The 25,328-nt window shown below is 53.9% G+C and overlaps 1 protein-coding gene across 2 annotated transcripts in view; it reads right to left on the bottom strand.

Annotated features, from left to right (window-relative positions):
• FLT4 (fms related receptor tyrosine kinase 4) overlaps positions 1–25,328 on the bottom strand; it is a 57,075-nt gene extending 31,747 nt beyond the window's left edge. For both annotated transcript variants that reach the window (XM_064724945.1, XM_064724946.1), the window contains exons 1-2: positions 25,165–25,328; positions 4,075–4,171 (exon numbers count right to left, since the gene is read on the bottom strand). In XM_064724945.1, the coding sequence (XP_064581015.1) occupies positions 4,075–4,171; positions 25,165–25,222 (155 nt within the window). In that variant the 5' untranslated portion in view covers positions 25,223–25,328. The remainder of the gene's footprint in view (positions 1–4,074; positions 4,172–25,164) is intronic.

The following is a 25,328-nucleotide window of genomic DNA, read 5'->3' as shown; positions in this document are numbered from 1 at the left end:
GTACCAGAGTCTCATGAACACTTCAATAAAAATAGGAACTGAATTTTGAGTTTTTCCCATCCTATTCATGCACACAGAAAATAACAGTGAAACTGATCACTAAACCACCTGGTGGCCTCTGCCACAGCTGTTGCTGCTGTGTCCACAGCCCCACAGCACTGGCACTGACCATGGGGCTGTCCCCGCTTTCAGCCCAGAGCTGACAGCTTCAGACCAGGCATTTTTGGCACTCCACTTGCAGGAGGGTAATTATGAAAGTCTCCAGTGTTTCCTCTTTCTGTTTGTTTACCCACTGGGATTTTCACACATTATCAGATCCACTTGTTCCATTAACCACTGAGGCCTGCAGTAGCTGAGTGACACATATTTATATAAACATGGATGGGCCAATGCCAACCAGCCCGTGGGCAGCTCAGCACAAGCATTCCTTTCAGATGTGCTTTCATTTCCTTTCATATGTCCTTAGGCTTGGGGGGACACAGAAGGTGTGGGCATTACTGTGAGTCCAAGTTAGTGTCACTGGTGTGTTAAGAGCACCAGAAGAAGGCAGGAATGAGGGTAGGCCAGGCTCACGTGGATTTATTTCTGAATCTACCCCCTGCATTTGGGGAAGGGTCCAAGCAGCAGTTTTGGACAGTTCCTTCTCTCCTATCTGCCACCTTCCAAGATTTACTCCCAAGCTGTTTTCTTTCAGCTCGGTGGTAATTTGCCTCTTGGCAATGGAGCCTGCTGATGCCAGCTGGAAAAAAAATGCACTGTAGTCTTCTCCACAACTGTTTTCCTCAATCTTTTCAGGATAGATGCACTTCAAGGGAGATGTTGGAGTTGGCACCACTCTTCTTCAATCTTCTTTGAAACTCCCATGTGTGGTATGATGGGCAAAGCTGGTTGTGGCTTTGTGGCTTAGCTGGGATAAACCAAATTCCCCTCAGCCCCATGGAGGATGTTCAGAGCAGCCAAACACATGTAGGAGAGATCAGCAGGTGTTGTGTGTTCCTGGACACTGCTCTGGAGCAGTGGTTGTGAGGCTTCACATAATCCTTAGGCTCCTTCAGCCCTGCCACACTGCTCATTTCCTCCATGGGAGCCAAGAGGGCTCCGGGGTCAAATATTTCCTCTCTGCCACAGATGGGTTTGCACATCTGTGAGTCAGCTCTGGGAACAGGTCACTGGGCAGCAAAGGACATCCTTGCCCTTCTTTTTCCTGGTTTGCTCCCCACCTGTGTGCCCAGCACCTGCAGGATGGGATGGGATGGGATGGGATGGGATGGGATGGGATGGGATGGGATGGGATGGGATGGGATGGGATGGGATGGGATGGCACAGACAGGACCAAGTTGATTCCTCCAGAGGTTTTTGCTGTTGTGCAGCTGGCTCCTGTGGGATTTACTCCAATGCTCATGAGCTGGAACAGCACAAGCTCTCTGCTTTCCCCCCACGCAGGCTGCTGAGGGCATGAATGCAGAGATTCACAATATTCTTTCCTTCTAGGAATGGGAGCTAATAAAAGCTGCACTGTCCATTTGGGCATCAGCCCCTTCCCCCTGTTCTGCCACATGCTTGGATCAAAACATCCCATGGGCTCTCAGCCAGCCTTGGCACAATCTCTGTTTTGGGGAATGCTCCTGCACTGGTCCCCTGCTGTGTCTGGGCCTCTCAAGGGTGCCTTGTGCTGGGTGACAAGGGAACAGGACTGCACATGATGGCATTTGCAAAAGCAGAGCCCCAGCATCTGGTGGCTCCTTGTGTGTGTGTTGTGCCTTTGTGTATCTGCTAAGCCTGCCCAGCTCCAGAGGCACTGCTTGTCCCATGGCCTGGCTCTGGTCACCAACGAGGCTTGGTGGGCTGTGCAGCAGGAGCTGGGGGTGTCTGAGATCCAGGCTGCTGCGAGGGAGCCTGAGAGCACAGTTGGCTGCATGGCTCTCACGCTCGGTGGGTGAAGCTTGAAAGGTCTCCAGGGAGTCTCACACGGGGGTTTTGAGCTCATCTTTCTGCTGGAGCACTGCTTCAAGCAAGCCTGTGCTCCTGGCTCCAGGGCAGCTCGAAGAGCAGCCAGAGGACATTGCTCTCAAGGGAAGACCAGGGTCAAACTGAAGTCACCTCCAACACGATGCTCAGCAGGAAATCCCTGAATCCTGGATTTGATTTTGTATTTGTTTCTGCCCTACCCTGCCCCACCACTCTCTCCTTTGCCTGTTCTCTTGGTGGTCTGCATGTTTTTCCCTTCAGCTTCCATTAACACAAGCCAGGTCTTCCCAGGGTGGGCCATGGTCCAGAGGAGGTTGGAGAAGCAGCTGGGTGTAATTAGAGATCCAGAGACCAGGAAAGATTTACTCTTCATTCAAATGAATAAGTGTCCTGCAGTCAAAGTCCTCTCCTCAAGACAGACGAACACAGGACTGAGAGCTCAGAAGGAAAAGAGGAATGCTCTGAGCCATCAGGAGATACTGAGACTTATCTGCAGATGGTGTGAAGGACACAGCACAGCCCCAGGGAGCACATCTGGGACAGCAGGATGCAGGGGCAAGGAACAACCAAAGAACAATATGGGCAGAGGGTATGTGGGTTTTAGTGCTGTTTGCAGATGGTCCTGGGCTCTTCAGCTGGCCAGTTCAGTCTGTCACAGCTGCAGAAGAAACTTTCTTTTACCACACCTCTAACTTCAGTATGTCCTTTAAACTTGGCTCAATCTACAGACAACAGTCTTGAAAATGCTTTCTATGTCCCCTTCTGGACTCCTGTTGAGAAAGGGTCTGTCCTGATTCTAAGCTCATTCAGAATATCCTCAGAGAGTCTCACCTCTTCCAAGGTTTTAATAGAGAATGTCAGTTTCCACATCCCTCTGTGGGGAAAAGTACCATGGCAGAGCAGTGGAATCCTCAAACTCCCTTCTCTTCCTCTATGCTCCCAACAATGGCTCTGTGGCTGACCACAGCACCCCAGGACAGTCATGGACAGATCTCCAACTCACACATTTCCTACATCTCAGCACTCATGATGGCTCCTCAAGTCACCGGATTAAAACAAGCCCACAACCACTCAGATTCCCAGACCAAGTGAAAGCAGTTCAGTAATTAATATCAACAACCTTTCCTCTGTCCTTCTCCCTTGGTTATGAACTGATTCACAAAGGAAAAGCAATGCCATCTGTTCCAGGAAAAGTTAAATATGTTTGTGACAAGACATGAGCACAATGCCAGCCAAGTGTTTGCAGTAATTGCTCTGTGGTTATATATAACACTGAGAAACACCCATCTGAGGCCCACGCTGAATTTAATCCCCACTGGACCCAGCATTCAGATCCCAAGCATGGATCTGTTTTCAGCAGCTGAAGGGAAACTCCAGGAAAATTGACCTTGGGCAATTCTCTCACTTGTTTATGGGGTTTTTTTTTCTGCTTTCTGAGACAGGAGACAGTCCAGAAAACATGCACAGCCAAGTGTCCCAGCATAGATAAATCAGTTCAGACACACCACCTTCTCAGAGCCACAGTGCCCAAAGCAACCAGATATTCTCCAGCTCCTCTCACAGCTATTCACCTGGCCTGGCTGGGGCTTCTTTTCACCCACATATATGAAGGGAGAGCATTAAATCCCTTCTTCCTAGAAATGCTGGAGGCCTCTCATAACTACCACTAACTGCAGCCTTGCCTTCTCCCATGGATATTTCTCAGTGTCCCCCAAATGTCCCACTAGATTTAGAAACCAGAACTTCAATCTCAGTGGCCCCAGTGAGGTGAGAATAAGCAACATCAGAGAAAGACAAGGAGAGTCAGGAAGATCAGTTTCGCTGAAGAGCTTATAGCAAAGTTATCAAATCACACAAAATGTTTCTTTATCTTTCTTCTTCTCCGAAAGACTAGAGCAGAGGTTATCACTGAATCCTCTGAGATGTCTTTTGCTTCTTTTTCAATTAATTAGATGAATTCACACTTGGGGCATGTGGAAGGTTTGTAGTCAGACATGCTAATTTGCTGGAGTACTGCAGCCATGGTGTCCCTGGTGGGCTCTCCTTGCCTGGTGCTCCAACCCTCACCAGGTAAGAGTAGACAGGGCCCCACTTGCTGGTGCCTACCTGCAGGTGATGGTCAGCGTGTCCTTGGCGTTGATGACGTGCTCCTCCTCGGTGATGCTCAGAGTAGGAGGGGTCATAGAATAGCTGCTCACCAGATCTGTGGAGAGAAAGGAGACAGGGGATGATGCAGGGATGCCCAAGCCTGGGCCCAGCGCTGTGGGCAGCAGGGATCCTGGTGCCACGGGCCCAGAGAGGGGCAGAGGCTCCTGAAGCCAAGATCTCCCTGGGGTCTGCTCCCACAGGGTAGCTAATGCTGGCTCAGTGGGACACAAGAGATTTGCCTGCAGCCCTCCTGGCTCCAGTGAGCAGCTCTCGGGCCAGGGCCAGACAGTCCCTGGGCTTTGATAGACACCCTAGCATGGATGAGGGCCAGAAAAAGAATGGAAGACCAGAAACTGGGGAATTCAACTGTAGCCATTCCTCACCAGGTGAATAATACTGGGCTTGCTTGGACTAGGGCTCTGAAATGATCCTCTCTGCTAACCAGAAGGAGTCTGGCAGGAGATTTTCCATACACATGTAGCTTTCTGTAATCAGAGGCACAAATCAGGGATGCCCAGATACCACAAATGTGTTTGTGTGAGATGCTCTCCAGAGCAAAGAGGCATTCATGGAGTGCCCTTCTCCTGTGGTGCACTCAGGTGCAGTCACCTGAGTAGGACCAACCTTAGTGGATTGCAGCAGCCCCTTCCCTGTACCACCAAACAGGCATTCCAGGAGTGAAATTATCCAGGCTCAGGGACAGGCAGTTAAGCATTATCATGCTCTTCTTCCTGCTTTTTTCAGCGACAGTCGCACTTTTTGTGTGTTTGCATCTCTGGCATGCCAGACATGCAACCTGAGTGAGCTCCTCATGGACAAAACATCTCGAAGTACCGGTTACCCTCAGAGACTACTTTTGTTTTTTGTCAGCACAGTGTTGCCAACTGTCATTACTTCATGATCCTTATCTTAAAACTCCAACTTCTGGAGATGTGAGATAATTCAAAAGAAGTCTTGTTGACTGCAAAAACAAGAAAACTAACCAGAAATAGAGAGGGGGAAAATGTTATGGAATGTGAGGCTGTGACTCAGGTAGGTGCTAAATGCTAAGGAAGAAAAGAATGCAAAAATATGCTGCTGGCTTGACTTTCTACAAAAACATGAGGTTTTTGCAACTGTGTTCTGTGTATGTCTGTTTCCTTGCCTTGTAACATTCAAACCCAGGTATCAGAGAGATCTGGCAGTGTTGGAGAGGTCTCAGAGATGTGGTGTCTCCACGTGTTTCACAAGCAGCTATAACTAACGCCTTTCCTCCAGAGCTGTGACCTGAGGACTACAGGTTGAGAGCCTCAGGATGAGAGGAAATGGTCTTAGCTTGCACAAGGGAGGGTTAATATTGGATATTAGGAAAAATTTATACACCGAAAAGGCAGTCAGACATTGGAACAGGCTTCCCAGGGTAGTGGTAGAGCCACCATCCCTGGAAGTGTTCAAAAAACATGTGGATATGGCATATGGGGACATGATTTAGTGGTGAACACAGTGGTGCTGTGTTAATGGCTGGACCTAATGAACTTAGAAGTCTTTTCCAACTTTAATCATCCAATGATTCTAGGAATGATTCTCTATGGGGAACCCTGGCCCAGGAGTCAACAAATGGCCACCAGCTTCTCAGCCACAGGGGTGGCATGAGTGGGTTCCAGGCTGGTGGAGAAGCCAGAGTGCCACCAGGAGAGGCTGCTGGGGGGACAGGGTGGTGAGGGAGAAGCCATGGTGCCACCAGGAGATGCTCTGGGGGGACAGGGCGGTGAGGGAGAAGCCATGGTGCCACCAGGAGATGCTCTGGGGGGACAGGACGGTGAGGGAGAAGCCACGGTGGCACCAGGAGAGGCTCTGGGGGAACAGGGCAGTGAGGGACGTGCGGAGCGGCACCGCCAGCCCTGCCAGGCCCGGCCTGCCGGCCTCCTTCTCCCCAATTGTTCTCCACTTCCTTCCCGCCTGCGCCGGCTCGGTGTCCCCATGGCTGCCCCCATGGCAACAGCAGGGTGACAGCCATCTCCCCCCGGAGGTGGTGTCCCCATGGCTGCCCCCATGGCAACAGCCATCTCCCCCACCACGCCATTTCCCGCCTCGCCTCCACTCACCCACACGAAGGAGCGTTAGCCCAAGGGCAGTCCTGGCCACCTCCTGTGTGTATGTCCCCCTGCCACGGCCTGTCCTACAGGCACCTCTCCCTCAACAACAACAACAGCAGCAGCACAGCCATCACTTGTCACTCAACACATGGGTCACTGTGGTCCCTGGGCTTTGTGGTGCTTGGCCACCATGGAGGACACCCCGCCATGTGCCTCCAACCTCCTCTTCCCCTGAGGAGGGGACGTCAGATGTCACACAGAAAAAATGTGCCCTGGAGCTGTGAAAATAAATGACCGCATTTTTTGTAAAATCCCTTCAAAATGTAACAAGGTTTATTAAAAAAAGGAGGCGGGGGAAGGAATCTGTCTGCTAAGCTGCGTTTCCTATTAATGCCGGACACACTTATCCCAGTGCAAACACTGCTCTCCAGATGGCCACAGCTCCCCTGCCCATCGTCCCAGGGAGCAGCTGGGGGTGCCTGTGTCCCCACAGTGCTCAGCCCAAAATGCAGAAGATATTGGCTTGCACAGGGCTGGCTGGGGACAGCAAAACCTCTCATCCTGTCTGTGCTCTGGGGCAGCAAGCAGAAAGATAATCCCCAATACTCTGGCATGGCCAGCTCTGGGCTGGCTGCAGCAGGCACTGAATTAGATCTTAAAACTGGCATGGTCCCTCTGCTTAAACCACTAAATAAGTGCCAAGGTGGCAGAAGTCTCTTGGCCAATGCTGTGCCTCACCACCGGGGCTGGGGGAAGCAGGATGGTGGCAGAAATAACCCCCTGCCTCCCTTCACGTGCTGCCTGGTGACCTGTTAGCAAACAACTCCAGGGGGTGGAGGGGAAGAAAGGAAAAGTACGATCTGTGCAGGTTGGGGCTGTGGGATTCCTGCAGATGCATCCTGTCCATGGCCCTCCGCGAGTACAACAGGAAAAGGAACCACAGCTCACTCCGAAAGCACCGTGGCGCAGGGCTGGGGACACTCCTGCTGCTGGCAGCACTGCTGGGCCAGCTCTCCTGACCACCCAGCCTCTTCACTGGCCCTGCATTGCTGGGAACTTTGGGGACTCCCTGCACTGCCTCATGCTGGGGACCCACTACTCACACTCATACCTGGTATCTTGGGATGCTGATGCCCAGAGGCACCCATGACATCCAGGACAGGCAAAGGGATGCACAGACCCATTCCCAGACTGCAAAATCATCTTCAAAGCCATCAGCTTTCCCCGCAAAAATTCTCTATCACTCTGTGCTTGCCAGATGGATCCACCCCATTGCTCGCCTTGCCCTTTCCCTCCCCAAGGGAGCGTGTGCCCTGCCATGGCTCTCCTGCATTTCACTCTCCCCAGCACTGAACTTGGTCCTGGGTTTGGCCATAAAATCTCTGCTAACCGACACACAGATGGTTTGTGTCTCTGGCAAATCCCAGGGTGCGAGGGAGATGTCTCCAGAGCATGGATTGTCTCCTCTTCTCTGAGTCCCTCCTTCCCCACCTCCAACCCCTGTGATGCTTTATCTCCTCAGCCCTCCAAGCAGTTCCCGCTTTCTCCCGCACACCCAATTGTGCCCTTGCACAGGGAGAGCATTAATGTAATTAAAAAGGCATGCAGCAGCTCTGGCTTTGTTTTTTCAAGATGGTTGCAGCTTTTTTCAAGCAAGTTGGCAGCAGGATATTAAAATAAACAGAGGGGGATTGATGGGATGCGGTGAGAGGAAGCAGGATCCCACAGCCACTCACACCTTGTCTATTTCCAGAGAAGCACATTTCCCAGCAGTTTTCTTTGCCTTGATCTTGCAGAGCATGGCTCTGAAAGGGGCCAGGCTGCACTGAGAGCCTTCTTATCACTGATGGCTGCTTCATTCTCAGGCCCCTCTGCCTCTTTCTGCACCCTGTCACCACTGCTGCTCTCAGTTGCATCCTGCATCCAGGGCTCTCCCTGCCTCGTGGGGAAGCCACGTTCACCCTGGAAAGTACTATCCATCCCAGGGCATCTCACAGCCTGACCTCTTCTCTGCACCCTTGGGCATGTGGGAAAGTCCTGCACGGGGTCTGGTTTTGCCTTGCGATGGCTGCAGATGCTAAATCCCTGCAGAGCAGCATTGGTTCCAGAGCCAGCATTGCCACAGCGTGCTGGGGCTTTGGGAACAGAGCAAAGGCTGTGTGTGGGACAAGGTACAGCATGGTGTGGTGCAGAATGGCACATCACAGCTCCTGCTCTCCATCTGCTTCCACTCACAGGAAGCCCTGCACCGGATCCTCCGCCAAGCCCCCACACACCACCTCAGCCCCTCTCTGCTTCCCCTTCCCTCCCTCTCTGCTGAGTCGGCCCCGCTGACTGATTAACGGGGCCTTTCCGGACAGGGATTTTGTTCACACTCTGTCCTTCTCTCTGACTTCCTTCCCTGGCACTGGGCTGCATCACTCTGCTCACAGCCATCACATGGCCCCAGCTCACGCTCCTGCCACCCCACCTTGGGGTCCTGTGACAAGAGCTGCAAGATGACATGCACAAAGCAAAGCTGCTACAGGTGAAGCCTGTCTCCCTGCACCTTGCCCAGCCCAGCCTGCCCACCCCAGTGCTGTACTGGGGCAAAAGAGAGGCTGGAAGGGAAAAGAGTGTCCTTTCCCCCCAAAAGCTCCCCTGACCCTGCTATTGCCCCACCTCTACTTTGCTGTTTTCAGACAAAAACTCCCAGTCAATGAGCATCTGTCCAAAAAAGCAATGCAGGAACTCAAGATTTGGACACTTTCTAAAAAGGAAAATTTTGTTTGCGCCAGTTACTGTGTGAGCAAACCTCTGCTCCTGAACAGGCAACAGTAAAATTCTGGTACCTCTCCAGCCAAGAGGGACTATTCAAAAGAGCAGCAGTAGCTAGCACTGGGACAGAAAGGAGAAGAAGCTTTGCTCTGCTCTTTCTGCAGACTTCTTCTCCTGCTTTCCAAGCTGGACTTGTTTGAATTAGCAGCATTTTCTGGCAAAACTGCATGTGCCCCACAGGAACTAACTCCAGCACCTCAGGTACCATTTTTCCCCCACTCCAGTTACAATTCCCACTTGCCCTGTGCTGGTACAACTCACTGCCCTTGTTCTGGAGGACCTGTGGTTGCCCACAGACATGTGGGAAGTCCACGTGCTGGAGGCAGAGCCAGGCCAATTCCCACCTACAGGGCTGAAGTTCCCCCATAGAGCAGCTCGTTCTCATGGCGGGGCAAGCATCCAACTGTGGGTTGGAGCGGCAAAGCGTGAGTGTCACGTCACACAAGGAGCAGGCAGCTGGCAGAGCAGCAGGGGAAATTTGAAGTAGGGCTGTCAGCTCCTCCTCTTCCTCCTCCCAGTGCTCTCCAGCAGGGAGGAAGGCTTGTTTTGCAGAGAGGTGAGATATCACACGAGGCTGAGAAATAAATGTCAGGCTCCAGCCGATGTAGGGATGAAACACCAGGTGTCTTTTCTCCAAATTCACAGCGGGCAAGTGAGCCCCAAACAATGGGGGGGACTGACACCAAAATAGAGCAGGTTCTGCCCAGCAGGAGAGGACTGCCAGGGTAGGGTGACAGCCACCCAGGCCCACAGTGAAAATGGGAGGAAAACAGAGATGGAAACAGGTAAATGAACAAATGAAAAAAGATAATGATAGAAAACTGAAAATTGCCCCCAAACTATGCGTGTGCACAAGGACAAAGAGAGCAGACCCCTTCTTTTATGGGTTCATGTTCCCTGTCCCATAACTCAGGGTTGACCCTCAGTTCAGACCTGCCTCAGAAGGGTTAAACAGAGGGACTGTGCTTCTCAGTGCAGGACCAGCCCCTCTGATCCCACACCCCCATCACAGTCCCACACACCCCACAGCTGAACCCACACACCAGGGGCTCCCTCAGGCCTTGGGCAGCTCCTTTCCCTTCTCACAGTGGGCAGTGCCAATGGCAAGGCATTGGTCCTTTGGTCTACAAATTTTTGTCCATGGACCTCAAAGCCCTGCAACACCACCAAATCAAAGTGGGGTAGAATTGTGTCCTTAACATTTTGTGGGGACGTTCCCAAAGCACCAGTGTCCTTTCTCAGGGAACAGAAAGGAAAAATAATTATAGAAACTCAGTCAATACAAACACAGAGGTGACCATCATTACAGGGTGTCTGATCCTTCCTATCCACCACCAGAAGTGTGAGACATCATCTCAGAAGCCACAGCCAGAGCAGCATCACCCTGAGGCTGGGCATTCCCTGCTTCCCCAGCCCCTGGCAGAGCTGCACACCCAGGGCCTGTGGCTCTGGCCAAACAGGCCTCAGTCTGACAATCTGCTTGGCCTCACTGCATGCACCCCAACAGGTCTCTTTAGCCTGTCATGGGTGATAAACTTTAATTAATTGGTTCTTTTCTGGTATCTTGTAACCACCTGCACTGATGGGTAATGAGGCAAAAAAAGGCACATGGTCTCTGGGCTCCTTCAACATTTCATCTTCCAAGCTGGGTGTCCGTCAGGGAAGGGAAACAGAGCAGCTCAAAAGCAGAAGCCACTTTCAGGAGAGATGGGCTGTCCTGAGGAGCAGTTACCCGTGTATCCCCAGCCCCTCGGTGCCTCCAGGCAGGGATTTATATCAGAATATTTCCGAGCCAGCTGCCCTGGGCAGCAGAGCACGGCTACACCCAGTGCCTGACCATGATCTCACCTGGTTTCGGACTCCGCAGTGCCCCAGGGCCCTGCCCCACGTCATCCCACAGCATCCCAAAGCGGGGTCAGCGAGCGCCTGTCTGGGAGCGTTTATCTGTCTGCCGCTCTCCCTGGCAGGAAGCACTATCTCACCATCGCCCTGCTCGCTCCAGCCCGGTTTCCTGCTCCATCCTGCCAGGTTTACCCTGCTTTTTCCTCCTCCCCTCCCCCTGCCCCACGGCTGTCAGGCCATGTTTGCATTTCTGTCTCCTGCCGTCTTTCCTCTCCCTGCCCGCGCCCCCCCGCGCTCGCTCCCCGCTCCATCCTCCCCGAGAGGCTCCGTCCTGAGCCAAAGTTAGCCCGTGTCAGGTAGCCACATGTCCGGCCGGGGGCAGCGGGTCAGCCGGGGCCACCCTGCAGACCTCCTCCAGGATCTCTGCTGTCAGCAGCCTCCCCGGGCCCCAGGGGAGCGCCTGTTTGCTGCCCTCGCTCCGGCGAGGGATGCTCCGGCACATCAGAGGGCTGGCTTCCCCCCGGTGGCCGCCGGCCCACCCTTTCTGCTGCGGCCAGGCCTGGCCAGACGCTGCTTTGTTTGGTCCTCCATTCCCTGGATCGCTGCGCGTTTGTTGGCTGCCTGCTCCTGCCCGGAGAATCCTTTTCCTGCCTTTGAGATAGAGGATGCTCGAGCCATCTGTGTGTTTTATTTCCTTGTAGAAACTAACAAGCCAAGGATTGCTTCCTCTCCCTGACATTTCAGAGGGCAGCTCCGGCTCAGCGGGATGCGCAGGGAGGGGAGGGGGAGCCCAGCGCCTTCGGACAGGAACAGGACCTATTCTGTCCGCAGGATTCACTCCCTAAGGAGCAGAAATCCTCAGACCTACCCAAAAGCCTGTGGCAGCTCCCACTCTGCCACCGCCGTGGCTCTGCAGGAGCGCTGGGCGAGCTGTCCTGCTTTGCATACACAACCAGCCCTCTTCCAGTGGCCCCTATTAACTGCACGGCTAAACCCTTGCAAAACTCAATTAAAATTATCCTCCCACATCTGAAGGACTGTCAGGTTGCTTCTCTTCCTGTTTTAATTTACTTCTTTCAAAATCTCGCCCTGCTCACATTCTCTGCCCCAGCAGGGTGTGATTAACGTGGTGTAGAAGGAGCAGAGGGATCAGATGGCTTTAGGGGACTGATATCAGCAATTAACACTGTTCATTACATCTCTGACTTGAAGGGATGCAAAGGATGGTCCACAGCTTGTGTGAAGCGAGTGTTGGTCCAAGTCCACTACGTGGCATAAGGTAATGCCAGCACAAAAGCATGGCCAAGGTGGGCTAAAAACATCCCCTGGGGGCCTGGGGTCTTCGGGTGAGTGCCTTGGGAAAGGCTGGTACTGCTGCTCCCTCCAGTTCATCTCTTTGGGATTGCTCAGGAGTTGCCTGACCATTGCAGATTAATCCCACCCTGTGACTATCCAGGTGCAAGCCCAGGGGCTTTGCTGGGCTGAGGTACCTCTGGCAGCAGTGGGTACAAACCCATGGAACCCTAAGGACACACCTTTGGCCATTGAGAAGGAATGGCAGCCCATCAGTGATTAAAGGGAAATGATGGAATGAAATTACAACCCGCTGCTTCTTACGCTGTACCTGTGGAGTTACGAGGCAGATGACCAAGTGCCTTTTCATGCAACTCAGCTAAATTGTGGATTTTTCCACTGTGGGATATCCACAGAGAGATTCCCAAAGAGAGATAAGCTCCCAGAAGACAAGTCACTACCAGCTCTTACACACCATGATCCAGGTGACACATCCAGGTCCAGCAGTCTCTAAACCACCCACTGCCACAACAGTGTGGGTTCATCCAGGATCTTCCTGTCCATGCCAGGGCAAGATTCCCTTTACCAGAGCTCCAGCTGCCCCTGCTGGGACTGCTGGCAGTCCAGGCAAAGCCAAGACCAGTTTCAGCCCCTGGGGCAAAGTCTTCTACCCACAGCACCTGGACTTTGCTACATGAACACAAAGGGAAAAGCCTGTGGAACAGTGGAGAGAGACCCTTAGATTCAACACCATCAACTACAGCTCCACCATGTGCCATTTCCAGAGGCTCAGGTGAACTCCTGCTGAAGCAAACTGCAGGTGTGCTGTTGGGGGAAGATGGAGTTCAAGCCATGTGAGGCCTCAGCATCCAACTCTCACTGGGAGATGGGGAGGCAGAGGCAGCTGACCGGGAAGTCAGACAGAGCCCGAGGGTCGGCACTGAGCACGGAGAGAAAAGGGCAGTAGCATTTGGAAAGAAAAAAACAAGTCACAGGTTTGCTTTTTCCTTGATGTGTGTGGGCTTAATTGCTGGCCTTTGAAGGTTAACTCTTCCCAAGACTGTTGGCTTATGAACAAACTAAGCAGGACACTGAAAAAACCCTGTGTGCCACCCAGGGCATGTTTCCCTCTTGTAAGCAAAGCCTTGGATGGCCTGCCTGCCTCATGCCCAGCCTGCCTCGTGCCCAGCCTGCTGTGCCAGACTGACTGTGCTGGGCTCTTTCTGGGGTCTTGCAAGCCCTGCAGCTATGCTAGGAGACAATGTACCAAATGGAAAAGACCTGCTCCTCCATCTTCATGTCCCTGGAGTCTGCATCCAGATGTTTGCTGCTTAGCTGTGAACTGAAATCAACTCAGAGCCCTCAAACCCAACAGCTGCCCTGGAGCTGGCACTGCCTGTCCTCTGCAGCACAACCCACCCTCAAGCTGATCTGCAGCTGTGAGGCGCAAGTGAAGCTGATTGATAAACAGGGCAAGTGGGGAAAAAAATAGTTTTGCAATTAGATTATTATCTTGGCCTTGGAAAACCTGCATTCAACTCCCCATCTGCTTTTGGCTCCCTGGAAGGCTGTCATACTGTTTCCGTGTACCTCCATCCCTGCCTGAGCCACCGAGGGAAGGGCAGCAGAAACGGGGCTTCTCTGGCTTGGAAAAATGTTTACTGGTGCAAGAAATGAGGAATCCTTATTCTTTCTAATTAAAGGTACACAAGGAACAAAGAAAATTAATTTAGCCCAGAGTCAATGCAACATGAAAAAGCTACGTTACATGAGGATGGGCGTAGAAAGTAGGAAGCACAAGTAAAATGCAGGAGGAATTTAAACTTCCTGATTATCAAAGAGGGGGCTTCAAGCACGGAGTATAATCTAAAAATAATAATAATAAAGCAAAGGGAAGAGCGATCAGGAGCATAGAGAGAGCTGCTGCCTGGGGAGCACGAGGCCTCCTCCCTGCGCAGCCTCTCCGTGCACACCTGCACACGCACACATGAGCATCGGCACGACCCTGGGTGGGGTGGGCACGAGGAGGGCCAGGAAGATCACAGCACACACTCTTCAAAGCAGAATTAGTCATCAGAGGTAGCGGCAGAGGAAGGAAGGCTCAGGTACGAGGTCAGACACAAGCAGTGAGCGCTGCCGGAGGAGTTCTGAGCGCTCGCTGCAGATCTGAGAGCTCTCGGTGCGAGCAGGACGGGAGGTGGGATCCCTGGGGTAAATGCACCTACAGCACGTTGGAGATAAGAAATTTCAACCCTCCACTGCACAGCTCAGCTTGGCTTTCTGCCATTCCTGAAAGCAGCCAGAGCTGCCCAAACCCAGAGCTTTCCCTGATGTGGTTAATGAAATCTTACTCTGTTCTCTGCAGAATCCCCAGGCGGGATGGACTCTAAAGAGCACTGCAAAGCTCTCCCCCCACACAGGACTTTGCTGGGCTGCACCTCAGCCCTGGGTCAGTGATCCCATCTGCTCCTTGCTGGGCAAAGAGACTTGAAGATGCAGAGACTCGGGGCAGTGGAAGAACGCCTGGCCCTGTGGGGCTGTCCAGGGCGTTGATGGCAAGTCACAGATGCACACGCTCTCAGTTTCTCTTGGCACAGAGCTGTGACCACAAGCCAGGACCCGCTGCAGCAGGAGATGATAATCATCATCTCTGAGAGCCAAAGTGTATTGGGGCATTCGCGTCACTTGAGATTAGCTGGCTGTTTAACATCTGCACAGATTTCTCTCTCCACCTCCACATAACACCCCTTGTGCAGCTATGAAACTAACTTAATTCCCTTCCAAGAAAGGCTGAGCTGGAAATGTCACACTTTGTATATCACAGCACAATTCCTACAATGAAAGGCCCAGCCTAAATGGCACTAGAGGACTCTGACGCTCTTTGAAGGCCAATGAGCTAAACCTCCTTCTTCTGCTTTTTAAAAATAGCTCACACCCAGGGTGACCAAGTTGCATAAACATGCAGTTACTCTCTGTTAGTGGCAGAGGCTGACTGTTGTTTTCCTGCTCCAAGGTGCTTCCCTTGCCACGCAGCGCAGTGGGAAGAGCACGCAAGCGGACGCGCTGGGGAGGAAGCGTTTACACATGCTAATGACTTCCAGCCAAGGAGCACCAGCACCAACAGGGAAATGGTGCTAAGGAAGAAACACGCCACTTCCTCGGCTCTCCCTCTTTGGTCACCACGAGGCACTTGGTGCTCAGAGCTGTGGGGTGAGGCTGGTGATGGCCTCTCCAGCCCCACTGGGAATTCAAAGTGTGGATGAAGGAAAAACACATTGGCTCGGTCCACAAATGCAGGAGAAGCTGTCTGGGAGTAGGGGTGTTTTGGCACCATACTGGACCAAAGGGGCCAGGACAGACACTGGCCCTTCCCCACTCCCAGAAATGTGTGTCTGGAGGCTAGAGTCCTTCCAAGTGCCACTCAGGTTTATTTCATCATACACATCTCTCTTTATGCCAGAACAGGTTTCCTAAGTTCATGTGGGGTCCTGTTTATTTTTCTTCTTTTTTTTTTTAATCACTATTGTATTAAGAAGTGTTTTTCTTTTGGCAAAGGTTACGGTGGGGCCAACACTGTGCGAAGTCTCCTGCCTTCTATCACCACTAAAACCTCTGAGCCAGAGCTCAGCCCAGCCACGTCGCTTATCTTCAATGAAGGCAGGCTTGGATTTCCCCCTCCATATAAAAAATAGATCCCAGCACTCCCCCTCTCCCCCAGTGCATTCTTTCAAATGCCACCCACTCCTTGTTATTGCTGGGAGGCTGGAGAGCCAGGGATTAACAGCCTCAGACTACATCAAGCTTTATTTGTCTAAGCAGCCAAGGGTGAGAACCAGCCATAAATATTGTGAAATGCTGGACGTTGTGGAGGGGCATGATTGGGCAGCACAGGCATCTTGGCAGCAGGGATTTCATCTTGGGCTGGACACAATCCTGGTGTGACTGATGTCATTGGAAAGGTTCCTGGATCCCAACAATATAGGGGCTTTGAGGAACATCAAACTCCATCCCCATGTTTAAACTGTGGACACCATGCTACACCCAGTGCAGCACTAACAGTGGTGCCCCTGTCAGTCCTTGTAGCACAGGCGTGAGCAAACATGGTCAGGAGAATCCAGCTTCAGCACTGTCACCCAAGGGGACACATCCTGGGTCTGAGCCTGCCTGCCCAGAACAGGGCACTGCAGGATGTGCTGCAGCTGCCCTTCCCTTGCGCTCTGGGATGCCATGGCACAGAGGGGAGATGAAAGACCAGGATGTGCCCTGATCCCATCCCAGCATCAGCAATCCTGCCAGAGCCAGCACTTACAGCCCAGCATCTGCCAAGTCTGACAGTTTGGCAACAGCCAACAAACCCCGTGAGGAGGCACCAGGCCCAGATGCACACTCCTAACTGAATTGCTTCACAAGGCATCACCAGGTAACTCCTTTTGAAGGCAGTTTCTGCCCCTGTGCTTCATCCCAGCGCAAGGAGCATGCGCTGCTTGCCCAGGGGTGAGTGATCTCCTTGGTGTGGACGTGTGCCCCTCCTGTGGGAGCATCCCACTGTGCAGCTGGCTGCCACACTCTCAGACATGCTGTTAAACCTCTGCCCTTTGCTTCCCGAGGGAGGGCCAGGCTGCAGTGTGGGGAGGGGATTGATGGCCACTCAGACCCAGTTATGCCCCTCTGGGGACTCTGCTGGGCCTGGGACGAGGCAGGGTGTGAGTGATGAATTTCTGTGGGCTCTGGATGCCGTCACCTCTGCTGGGTGCCATTTCACTTGCTGCCATCACTCTGAGCTGGCAGTTTCCAAATCTGAGTATAATCCACTGTTTGTGCCCAACATTCTTGCCTCAGTAAATGTCAAGATTTACTGTCATTCATGGAAACTACTGGCTTGACCTGCACTTATGTCAGTATTTATTTTTTTAGGTCACTACATCTAACATCCATCTCAGTGGACATCAGTACTTCAGAAATGGGGAAAACAAGTTACAGATGGGAAGCTAAGCCTGGAGCCAAACCTCACTGTCAGCACACACATGTGTCTGTGCAGACCCATACATGGTGCCCCCAAACAATTTGAGAAATTTGTGGAGAAATTTCCAGGTTCTGCTACATGGCCCTGTGCTTTTTTGTGGAATAAATAAAACCAGTAAACCTTTTACAGATTTCCCTGCTACATGGAGAGCTCAAGTGCCTCTGAAACTCAGAAGGATGATGACCCCAAAACCCTCCATGGGACTCGTGTGTCTTGTGAAGGTGCAGACAGACCTTCATAAAGCTGTGGAGCCACTGCCCAGCTCGGGGCACCTCATTGTGCCCTGCAAGGTTTGCCAAACCTCAACTTACCCTGCCAGCAGCTGGCATGGAGAACCTGCTGCAGGATGGGGAAGGACCCAGAGAGGAAGGGGACAGTGACCAGGGGAAGCTGCCAGGGGGACTGCTCACTGCCTACCACCAGCTGCTCAGCAAAGGCACCGTGAGCTTGCAAATTCTTTATAAACTTCCCACGTGACACAATAACTCAGGGGCCAGATTCTAAAGCTCTTCCTTCTCTCTTTACTCAGACCAAGCTCCACTGAAGTCACTGAGATATTGGCCTAAATACAACTGAAGGAGTTCAGGATTTGGCCCAGTAATAAAAACTTCCTTCCTTTGTCTACTGCTCACTCCACACGATCCCACTGCCTCCCAGCCCCTCCTGGCCTTGTCTCTAGAGGCTGGGGCTGTCACTTGTTTTGAGGTTGCTCTTTCATTTTACCCTCAGCCAGACCATGCCAGTCCCCTCATGCAGCTGAGGTGGAGGGAGCTGGGCTGGCCAGTGAGAAAGAGGGGGAAATTGTGGGGTTAAATACAACCTGGCTGAGGCACAGAGCCAGTCTTGGGGCCATGGATGCATGCAGACACTGTGCAGGGTAGGAGCTGGCTGTGCCATCACCTCCCCAATTCTTTTAACATCCCCTTGAGGACAGACTGGAGCATCTCCAAAAAAGCCTTTCTTCCCCCTGCTGAGCATAGAGCAAATGCCTTGGGCTCTGCACCAAACTTCTATGTGAGGGAATGGGTGAGATGACTCCTGCCCAGGAAAGTGCAGCAGGAAGTTAACTCATCTCACTGCAATGACACATGCTAGAAAGTGACACCATAAGAAACACATATAACTTTAAACAAATAACTTGCAAAATGAGTTTTGCTGCTTTTTCTGCCTCGAAAGACCGAGGAGGATGCAAATCCCTGTCATTCCCCAAGGGTATCTCATCCTCAGCATGACCATCTGAAACGTGCACTGGGGTTTGGAGCAGGAGCTCCTGCTTCCTTGCCATGTCCACCAGCCTTGCACACATGTGTGACACTGGCAGAGCAGCACAGGAGCACAGAGTCAGATTCAGCAATTCCCTTTGCACCAGTCTCTCTGCCTGTGCTGTTTAGCAGCAAAAAACAACCACAAAAGGGTTTTGAACTCAGCTGAAGTGAGAAGCATTTGGTGCTGAGGTACCACCATGACTTGATGAACCAAACCTCAGTCTTGAACTCATGGATGCTCATGTGGGTGACCTGGTCAGACAGCAGATGGCTCAGGGAGAGCTGACACAACCCCTGTGAGTTCCTGCTGAGGTTTTGCATCTTGCAGTGAGATTTTTAGCATTCCTCAGCTAAGAGTGAAACAGAGGCTCACTTTGGAGTGTGCAGCTCTAACCACCATAGGGAACACAGAACTCTGAGCAGCAGAGGAATGGTGGTCTCAAGGTGCCAGGCTGTGGCACAGCCTTTGCACAGGTCTGTGGGAGCCCTGTGCCATCCAGCCTTGGCTGAACCAGCTCAGCATGTCCTGCATCCCAATGCAAAACACAGCAATGCCAACCTGGGCATTCCACAGACTGAGAGCACAATGCCCTGGCCAGTGGCAAAGGCTGCTGTGCTTAGGGCTTGCTTTTGAGTAAATAGTCTTGCTGTACATTCTGCCCTTTTAAAGTACATTAATTGCCATGGAAACAATGCTGCTACTGGTATGGCAGCAGCCTGGTGGCCCTCACAGATGCAAGGCAAAAATCAATGGATACATTGACATACAAGATGTGTTTCAGGACTTTTGTGGTTTTGAGGCTGGTCACCATGGGCACATATGAGAGAATGGCTCAGACACTAAGAAGATGCCATCTTCCATGGAGAAAAAGCTGGGGACAAAACATGGAGGAACATCTCCTTTGCTGTGTTCATCTGCTTCAGCAGCACACTCCTGTATGGGGTCTGCTCCCAGTACTGATGTGGGTGCTCAGCTTGTGGCACTGGTCATCACTCCCAGCTCCTGCTGGAGCATCCCAGCCCTGGCTGCCCTTCACATCCTCATTGCCAGTGAGTACAAAGTACCTGACCTCAGACCTTGGCAGGGTGGCTTTGCTCCATGCCTCCCCTCTGCCCATCTATGGCCCTTCCAACCAGCTCAGATGCCTCACCAAAAAGAAGGTAAAATAGCCAATATTACAGATATAGAGACGCACACCATCACTTCTTGGTCTTGAGAGTCTTTTTAGTAGCCCTGGGAAGGTTTGTACACAGAGCAGCATAAAGGGAAAGGCTGTGAGTGCCCTTCCCGCCCTGCCTGGCCGTCCCCAAGAACCCGGAGCAAAGGGCAGCCCTGGCTGTCCCCTCCCAGCCAGGGCAGCGCTGCCCTGTTCCCTGCCGTGCCGCCCATCATAAAGGGGTCCCTGAACTGTTATCAGGCAGTGACAGTTTCCGCCATCAGATTCCTCCTGTCCGTCAGGAAAGCTAAATAAGGAACATCGTTCAGGCGGCTGCAGGAAGAGGGGAAATGCAGGGACATCCGGCCCAGCTGCCAATTTTTCCTTTCCCATGAACCACCACTGACCTCCGCCAAGGGAGAACCTGGACACCCAGCCTGGCATTGGCACTGCTCCTCTTTGCTTAACCCTTCCCTGGGGATACCCTGGCCCCCAGAGCCTGCTGAGCAGGTGGTCTCACCAGGCAGGGTGGTGTGGCCATGGTGGGACAGAGCCTGGGCGCTGTGTCACTGTTGCTGGCACTGCAGACCACGGCGGGCACACTCGGTGCACTGGCTGGCATTTTCCCAGCCAGGAGAAGGCTTAAGCCCTCCACACCTGCACATGGGTGGGCAGCTACACCTCACACAGAGACAACAGGTCCCAGAAACATCGGTGAGCTGCTCCATCGCTTCCCTCTTTGCATGCACCTACACCAGGAGAAGAGTCAAGCTTATTCTTTCAGCAATTTCTCTGAAACAGAACTGGGGTTTTCCAGGCTCTGCCAGGAGTTGTAACCAGCATACAGGTAAAATTTTATCTCATTTTTCTCTCTGCTCGCTCCAGGGCTGTGCCCATCATTAACAGGGACCAGGACAGTCCGCAATCCACTTGCCCCTTTCTCCTGGTCTTTCCTGTCAACAGCCCTGGAGTCTTTGCTGTCTTTCACTGCATAGAACCCAGGCGGGGGAGCAGCATCTGCCTCGTTATTACGTGCTCAGATACAGGAGACCATAGCACTTAAGTTTGCCTTCCCCCATCACTGTGTCCTCCCTGTTTGCCCAGAAAGAGCCTTTCCTGACCCCCTAAACCGATCCTCCCTCATTAGCACATGACGTCCATCCCACGGCACCTCCAGGTTTGGCCACAGAGGCCGTGCAAGGAATCCTCGCCCTGGAAGGAGGAGGCAGAAACACAGCAAGAAAAACAATTCACTCGTGGGAGAACTTGTAAGGTGAAATACAAGTCACTGGCTGAGACCTGTTTCTGCTACCTCAGCAGGGAAACGACTCCAGGAGAGACTCCAAGACTCCCCACTTAATATCCTCAGCTTATAAAACTTAGTGGGAGTTTCAGCACCGGCTGCTGCAGGGCCAGGTTTTTCACCCTCCTTCTGCTGAACTTGCACCTAGAGATGGAGCGATTTGCTGGACAAAATGAGCGGCCACGCTGGGCTCAGGGCTTGTGCCTCCTCGCCGACTTGACCACAGGCCACCTCCGCTTCCACTATTCTGCCTTAACAATGAGGCACCGCAGATGGGCAATAATGCTGCGCCGAAAACATCAGAACTATTCTGACCAAAGAGAAAAAGCCCCCGTGGGACCTGGCTAACCCCCTCTTTTAACAACGTGAAACGAGAAACAAAGGTCTGGGATAGCCAGAGGCAATAAAACCCCTGGAATTCATTTAACCAGTCACTAGATGCCAGTGCAGCTGCAGCAGTATTTCTTTTCCTAATGAAGGACAAAAGCTCTGGCCCAGGGCAAGGCTCAGCTCTGGTCTCCCCGGAAAGCCGTGGCATGCACCAGGAGGTCATGATCCCCTCACAGCACACAGCAGGAGTGGGACATGTACCTGGCTGCTGCCCCTTGCCCAGCTGGAGATTTGCAGGAGCTGCAGGAGAAGCTGGGGCAGGTCAAGGCAAAACACGGCACGGGGCACCTCTGGCTCACACTCCAAGGTGGGAAAGTGGAGTTTTCAGCTTGAACCGTGGATTTTCTCCTGGCAAACCCATTGCAGAGTCATATTTCTCCATGCACAACTGCCTGTGGACCCAGGCAAACATCTCATACCCACAAGGGCCTGTGAAGGTGAGCTCCACTGCTGCTCAGCAGCGTGCAACAATCCACCATGCTCCCAACACAGGAATCCACCAGGAGCTGCCTTCTCCAGGCAAGCTGTGATTTTGCAGCCCTCAGGCACTATGCCCCAGCCTGTCTATCCCAGCGGAAGAGCCCTGCAGTTTTAGTCACTCCTCACATGGAAACCACCAGCACTGCTGGCTCCCCACCTTCCCTGGGCAGTGCAGCCTGTGGGCTCCGGCCATCACAGGGCTTTCTGCTTCTCCCTGCATCTGCAGGACCTCCCCATCACACCCAGCTTGTTGCAGCTTTCCCCCCCACCTGGTTTAAATGCACAGCCTCCCCCAAACTGGGAGTGAGGAGTCCCCTGCCTTGCACCCATCCTTTTGGGCTGTTTCAGTCCAGCAGGTTGAATGGCAAAGTCACCTCTGATGTGCCAGCTGGAGTGGCTGAGAGAAAGGTGGGTGAGATAGGTGCTATCCCCAGGGCTCAGCTTGCTCCCCAAGGCTGCTGAGAGCTGGACAGACCTGGGGACCCACCAAGAGCCCCCTCCTGCTCTGCAAGGCAACCTCCTGAGCATGGTGGGTGTCCCCTATGGTTTTAGAGAAACTGCTCCCTGGCCACAGTCCCCTCCCTCCTGCTGCCGTTCCCGTGGGATCCCGCTCTCCCCTTCTTTCTCCAGGAACTGCCTCGGGATGCTGGGAACAGCCTGTTCCCTCCTGGCTGGCTGGGAGCACCTGCCCTTCCCACGCCTGCCCCGGAAAGCACCGCGGCAACGCAGGGCCAAGAGAAACCCTGGGGACAGCGATCCTGCATGGAGCAGCCCATGGGACACAGGCAGCAGAGTGGAACGGGATACACTGGAGGAAACCCCGGCCACCCTGCCTGCGCTGGCTGGGGACACTGTGCTGCTGGAGGAGTGTCCCTGTGACCAGACGTCAGTGTGAGCTCAGTGACGCCCTGGTGGGTGTTTGTGCAGGCACTGAGCCGCGGCCTCACATGCCCAAGCCAAATCCCAGGGCGGTAGTTGCAGCTCACTCATGTGAAATCATCGTTAAGCAGACAGCAGGGCACAGGAGCTGTCACTGTCCCCTCCCTGGCAGCCCCCAGGGACCGCAGGCTGCATCCCTGCACACACCCACTCCCCTTGGAGGCCCTGGCCCATCGCTGTGGCTGAGCCTGCTGTGCAGTCAGGGCTGTTGAATGAAAGGGTGTTGCTGAAATGGCCCACGTTTATTACTTGCAATAAAGCAACTGCTTCAAATCCCAGCTGCACAGGCAACTGTTGCTGCTGGCACGGCCAGCGGGGGCTGTCCGAGCCCCGGCCGGGACTCGGTGTGACCCGGGAGGGGAGCAGGCAGCAGCAGCCAAGGCAATCGGCTCCGGTCCTACACAAGCACGGGCCCTTCCCTCGCACCACGGCCATACACCCTTGGAAGTGTCCCCAGCAGGATTGTTCGGCTGTGGGGGGCTCAGCACTGCTCTGTGTCCAGAAGATAGTGGCTCAGGGAGCACATGGTCCCTCACCATTCACAAATGGTTACCTGAGAGGCCAAGATGATCTAGAATGCTGGGGCTGAACCTCTTCCCCCATCTCACTGCCTGCACAGGGCAGCTCCCCAGCTCCTCTCCATCCTGAGCACCATGAAGCTGGAATGTGTAAGAGCTTTGTGCTCTTACTCACAGCAGTCTCTAAAGCTGGCCCATTTAAACAGGCACCAGAACAGTGGTGCCAGAACAGACCTTTCATGATCCTGAGATGATTATTTCATCCTTCACAGGTGGAGCAGTCTCACACACACATCCCTGCTTCCAAGGGGAGCAAATATTTGCAGCCCATTAGGATTATGGTTAATGAGAAATTTGTGGGTCCTTTACACACTGACAAATTGTCCTCATTGATAGGATAGAAGGAGGGGAAGCAAATCCCCGTGGTACCATCCCCCAGTTGAGCTCCACATCACCCTTCATCGTTGCACTAATCAGGCAGCACCGAGAGCTTCAAAGCTCTGCTCAGCCCTGCGCTGACGAGGCCACACAGCTGCGCTGGCCAGAGCCTCCCAGGCACTGCTCCTGCACCTCCAGGAGATGAAAGAACCCAGGAGCAGCTACACTGTGCTTTACAAAATGCTAACAAGAGAGCTTTGAACAGTTGCTCCTGCTGCAATGCCACCAGCAGCAGGTTCCTTTCTGCCCAGCCTCTGTGAGCATCCCCTGAGCTCCAGCCACCCGTTGTGTCCTTTGGCCCCAGGACACCACAGCCATCAGCAGCATTTTGGGCAGTGCAGGTTGACAGTGACACTGCTGGTGATGCTATTCATGCCACACCTGCAGCTCTCCTGTGAGCTCACTTCAACGAGAGCAGCAAATGCTGCTGGTGATAGCGAGTCACTGAGCTGATGCTACAGAATACTCTACTTATGCTCCCAAAATTCATCCCCATGTTGCAAGCTTCCACCATTACTAACTTTCTTTCAGTCTTGCTCTGATCTGGGTTATAAATGCTTTCTTTACTTGTGCAAGAAAGAGCTCCTCTGGGGGTATCTGGTGGGGTGTCCTGTCCCCACTGCCCTGGCAGTGCCCACCCAGCTCTGCCCTGTCTCACGGGCTCTGCTTGCTAGAAGGGCATTGCAGCTCCAATCTCTGCCGTGGTTCTGCACTCCCTGCCCAACAGCCTTTTGCCACAGAAGCGCAATGGGAAGGGAAAGCATTTCACGGGGATCGGCCTCGGGTGACTTCCGAGGCGGACCAGAGCAGGGACAGGCAGGCTGGACAGCCTCGCACGGACCCCCGCCTCCTCCTCGCGCCTTCCTCCCCGGCACACACAAATTAATGACTCTGTGCGTGAAACAATAAATAAACAGAGCCGGGACTGGCCTCCAGACTGCCCTCCAGCCGGGCGCGTCCCCGCTCAGCGGCATCCCTCCCGCGAGGGTCCCGTGGGGCTTCTCCCCGCTCGCAGCGCGACATCCGCGGCACGAGCACGGCGTGGGCTCCCCGCGGCCGCGCACCCCAGGGACCGCGGCAGGGTCCCCCCGTCCCTTCCCGTCCTGTCGCTGCGGGTACGCTGTCACCGCCGTCGGGGACACCCAGGCGGGCACCGCGGTGCGTCCCGGCTGGGGATGGGGCGGGCAGCGCCGGTGGGAGACGGGGCACCCCGGGGCGGACTGAGCCGGGCTCCGCCGGGATTGGGGTCGCCGGGACCGGGAGCGCCGGTCCCCACCGGGGATGGGGGAGCCCGGGACGGGCAGCGCCGGGGCACGGCACATCCCGGTCCTGGGCGAGGGAAGCCGCGGCGGGCACAGCGGGTCCCTGCGGGGTCTGGGGAACACGCGGGCGGAGGCGCCGAGTCCCGTCCCGTCCCGTCCCGCCGGAGCAGCCCCGTGCCCAGCGCGCCCGCAGGTGCGGAGCGGGCATCAGAGCGGGCAGGGCAGCCCGCAGCCCCGGCAGCTCACCTGCCTCCGAGACAATGCCGAGCCAGAGCCAGAGGGGCAGCGTGCAAACTCTCCTCATCTCCGGGGCTGCCGGCAGGTCCGTGCGATGCGGAGCGGTGCGAGCGCCCCGCGCCCGAGCTCTGCTCCCGCCGCGCCCCAGCTGCGGCGACGCGCGGCGGCGGCGG

This window comes from Zonotrichia leucophrys, chromosome 13 (genome assembly GCF_028769735.1).
Source record: "Zonotrichia leucophrys gambelii isolate GWCS_2022_RI chromosome 13, RI_Zleu_2.0, whole genome shotgun sequence".
NCBI lineage: Eukaryota > Metazoa > Chordata > Aves > Passeriformes > Passerellidae > Zonotrichia > Zonotrichia leucophrys.
This window is presented reverse-complemented; position numbering and strand designations above follow the sequence as displayed.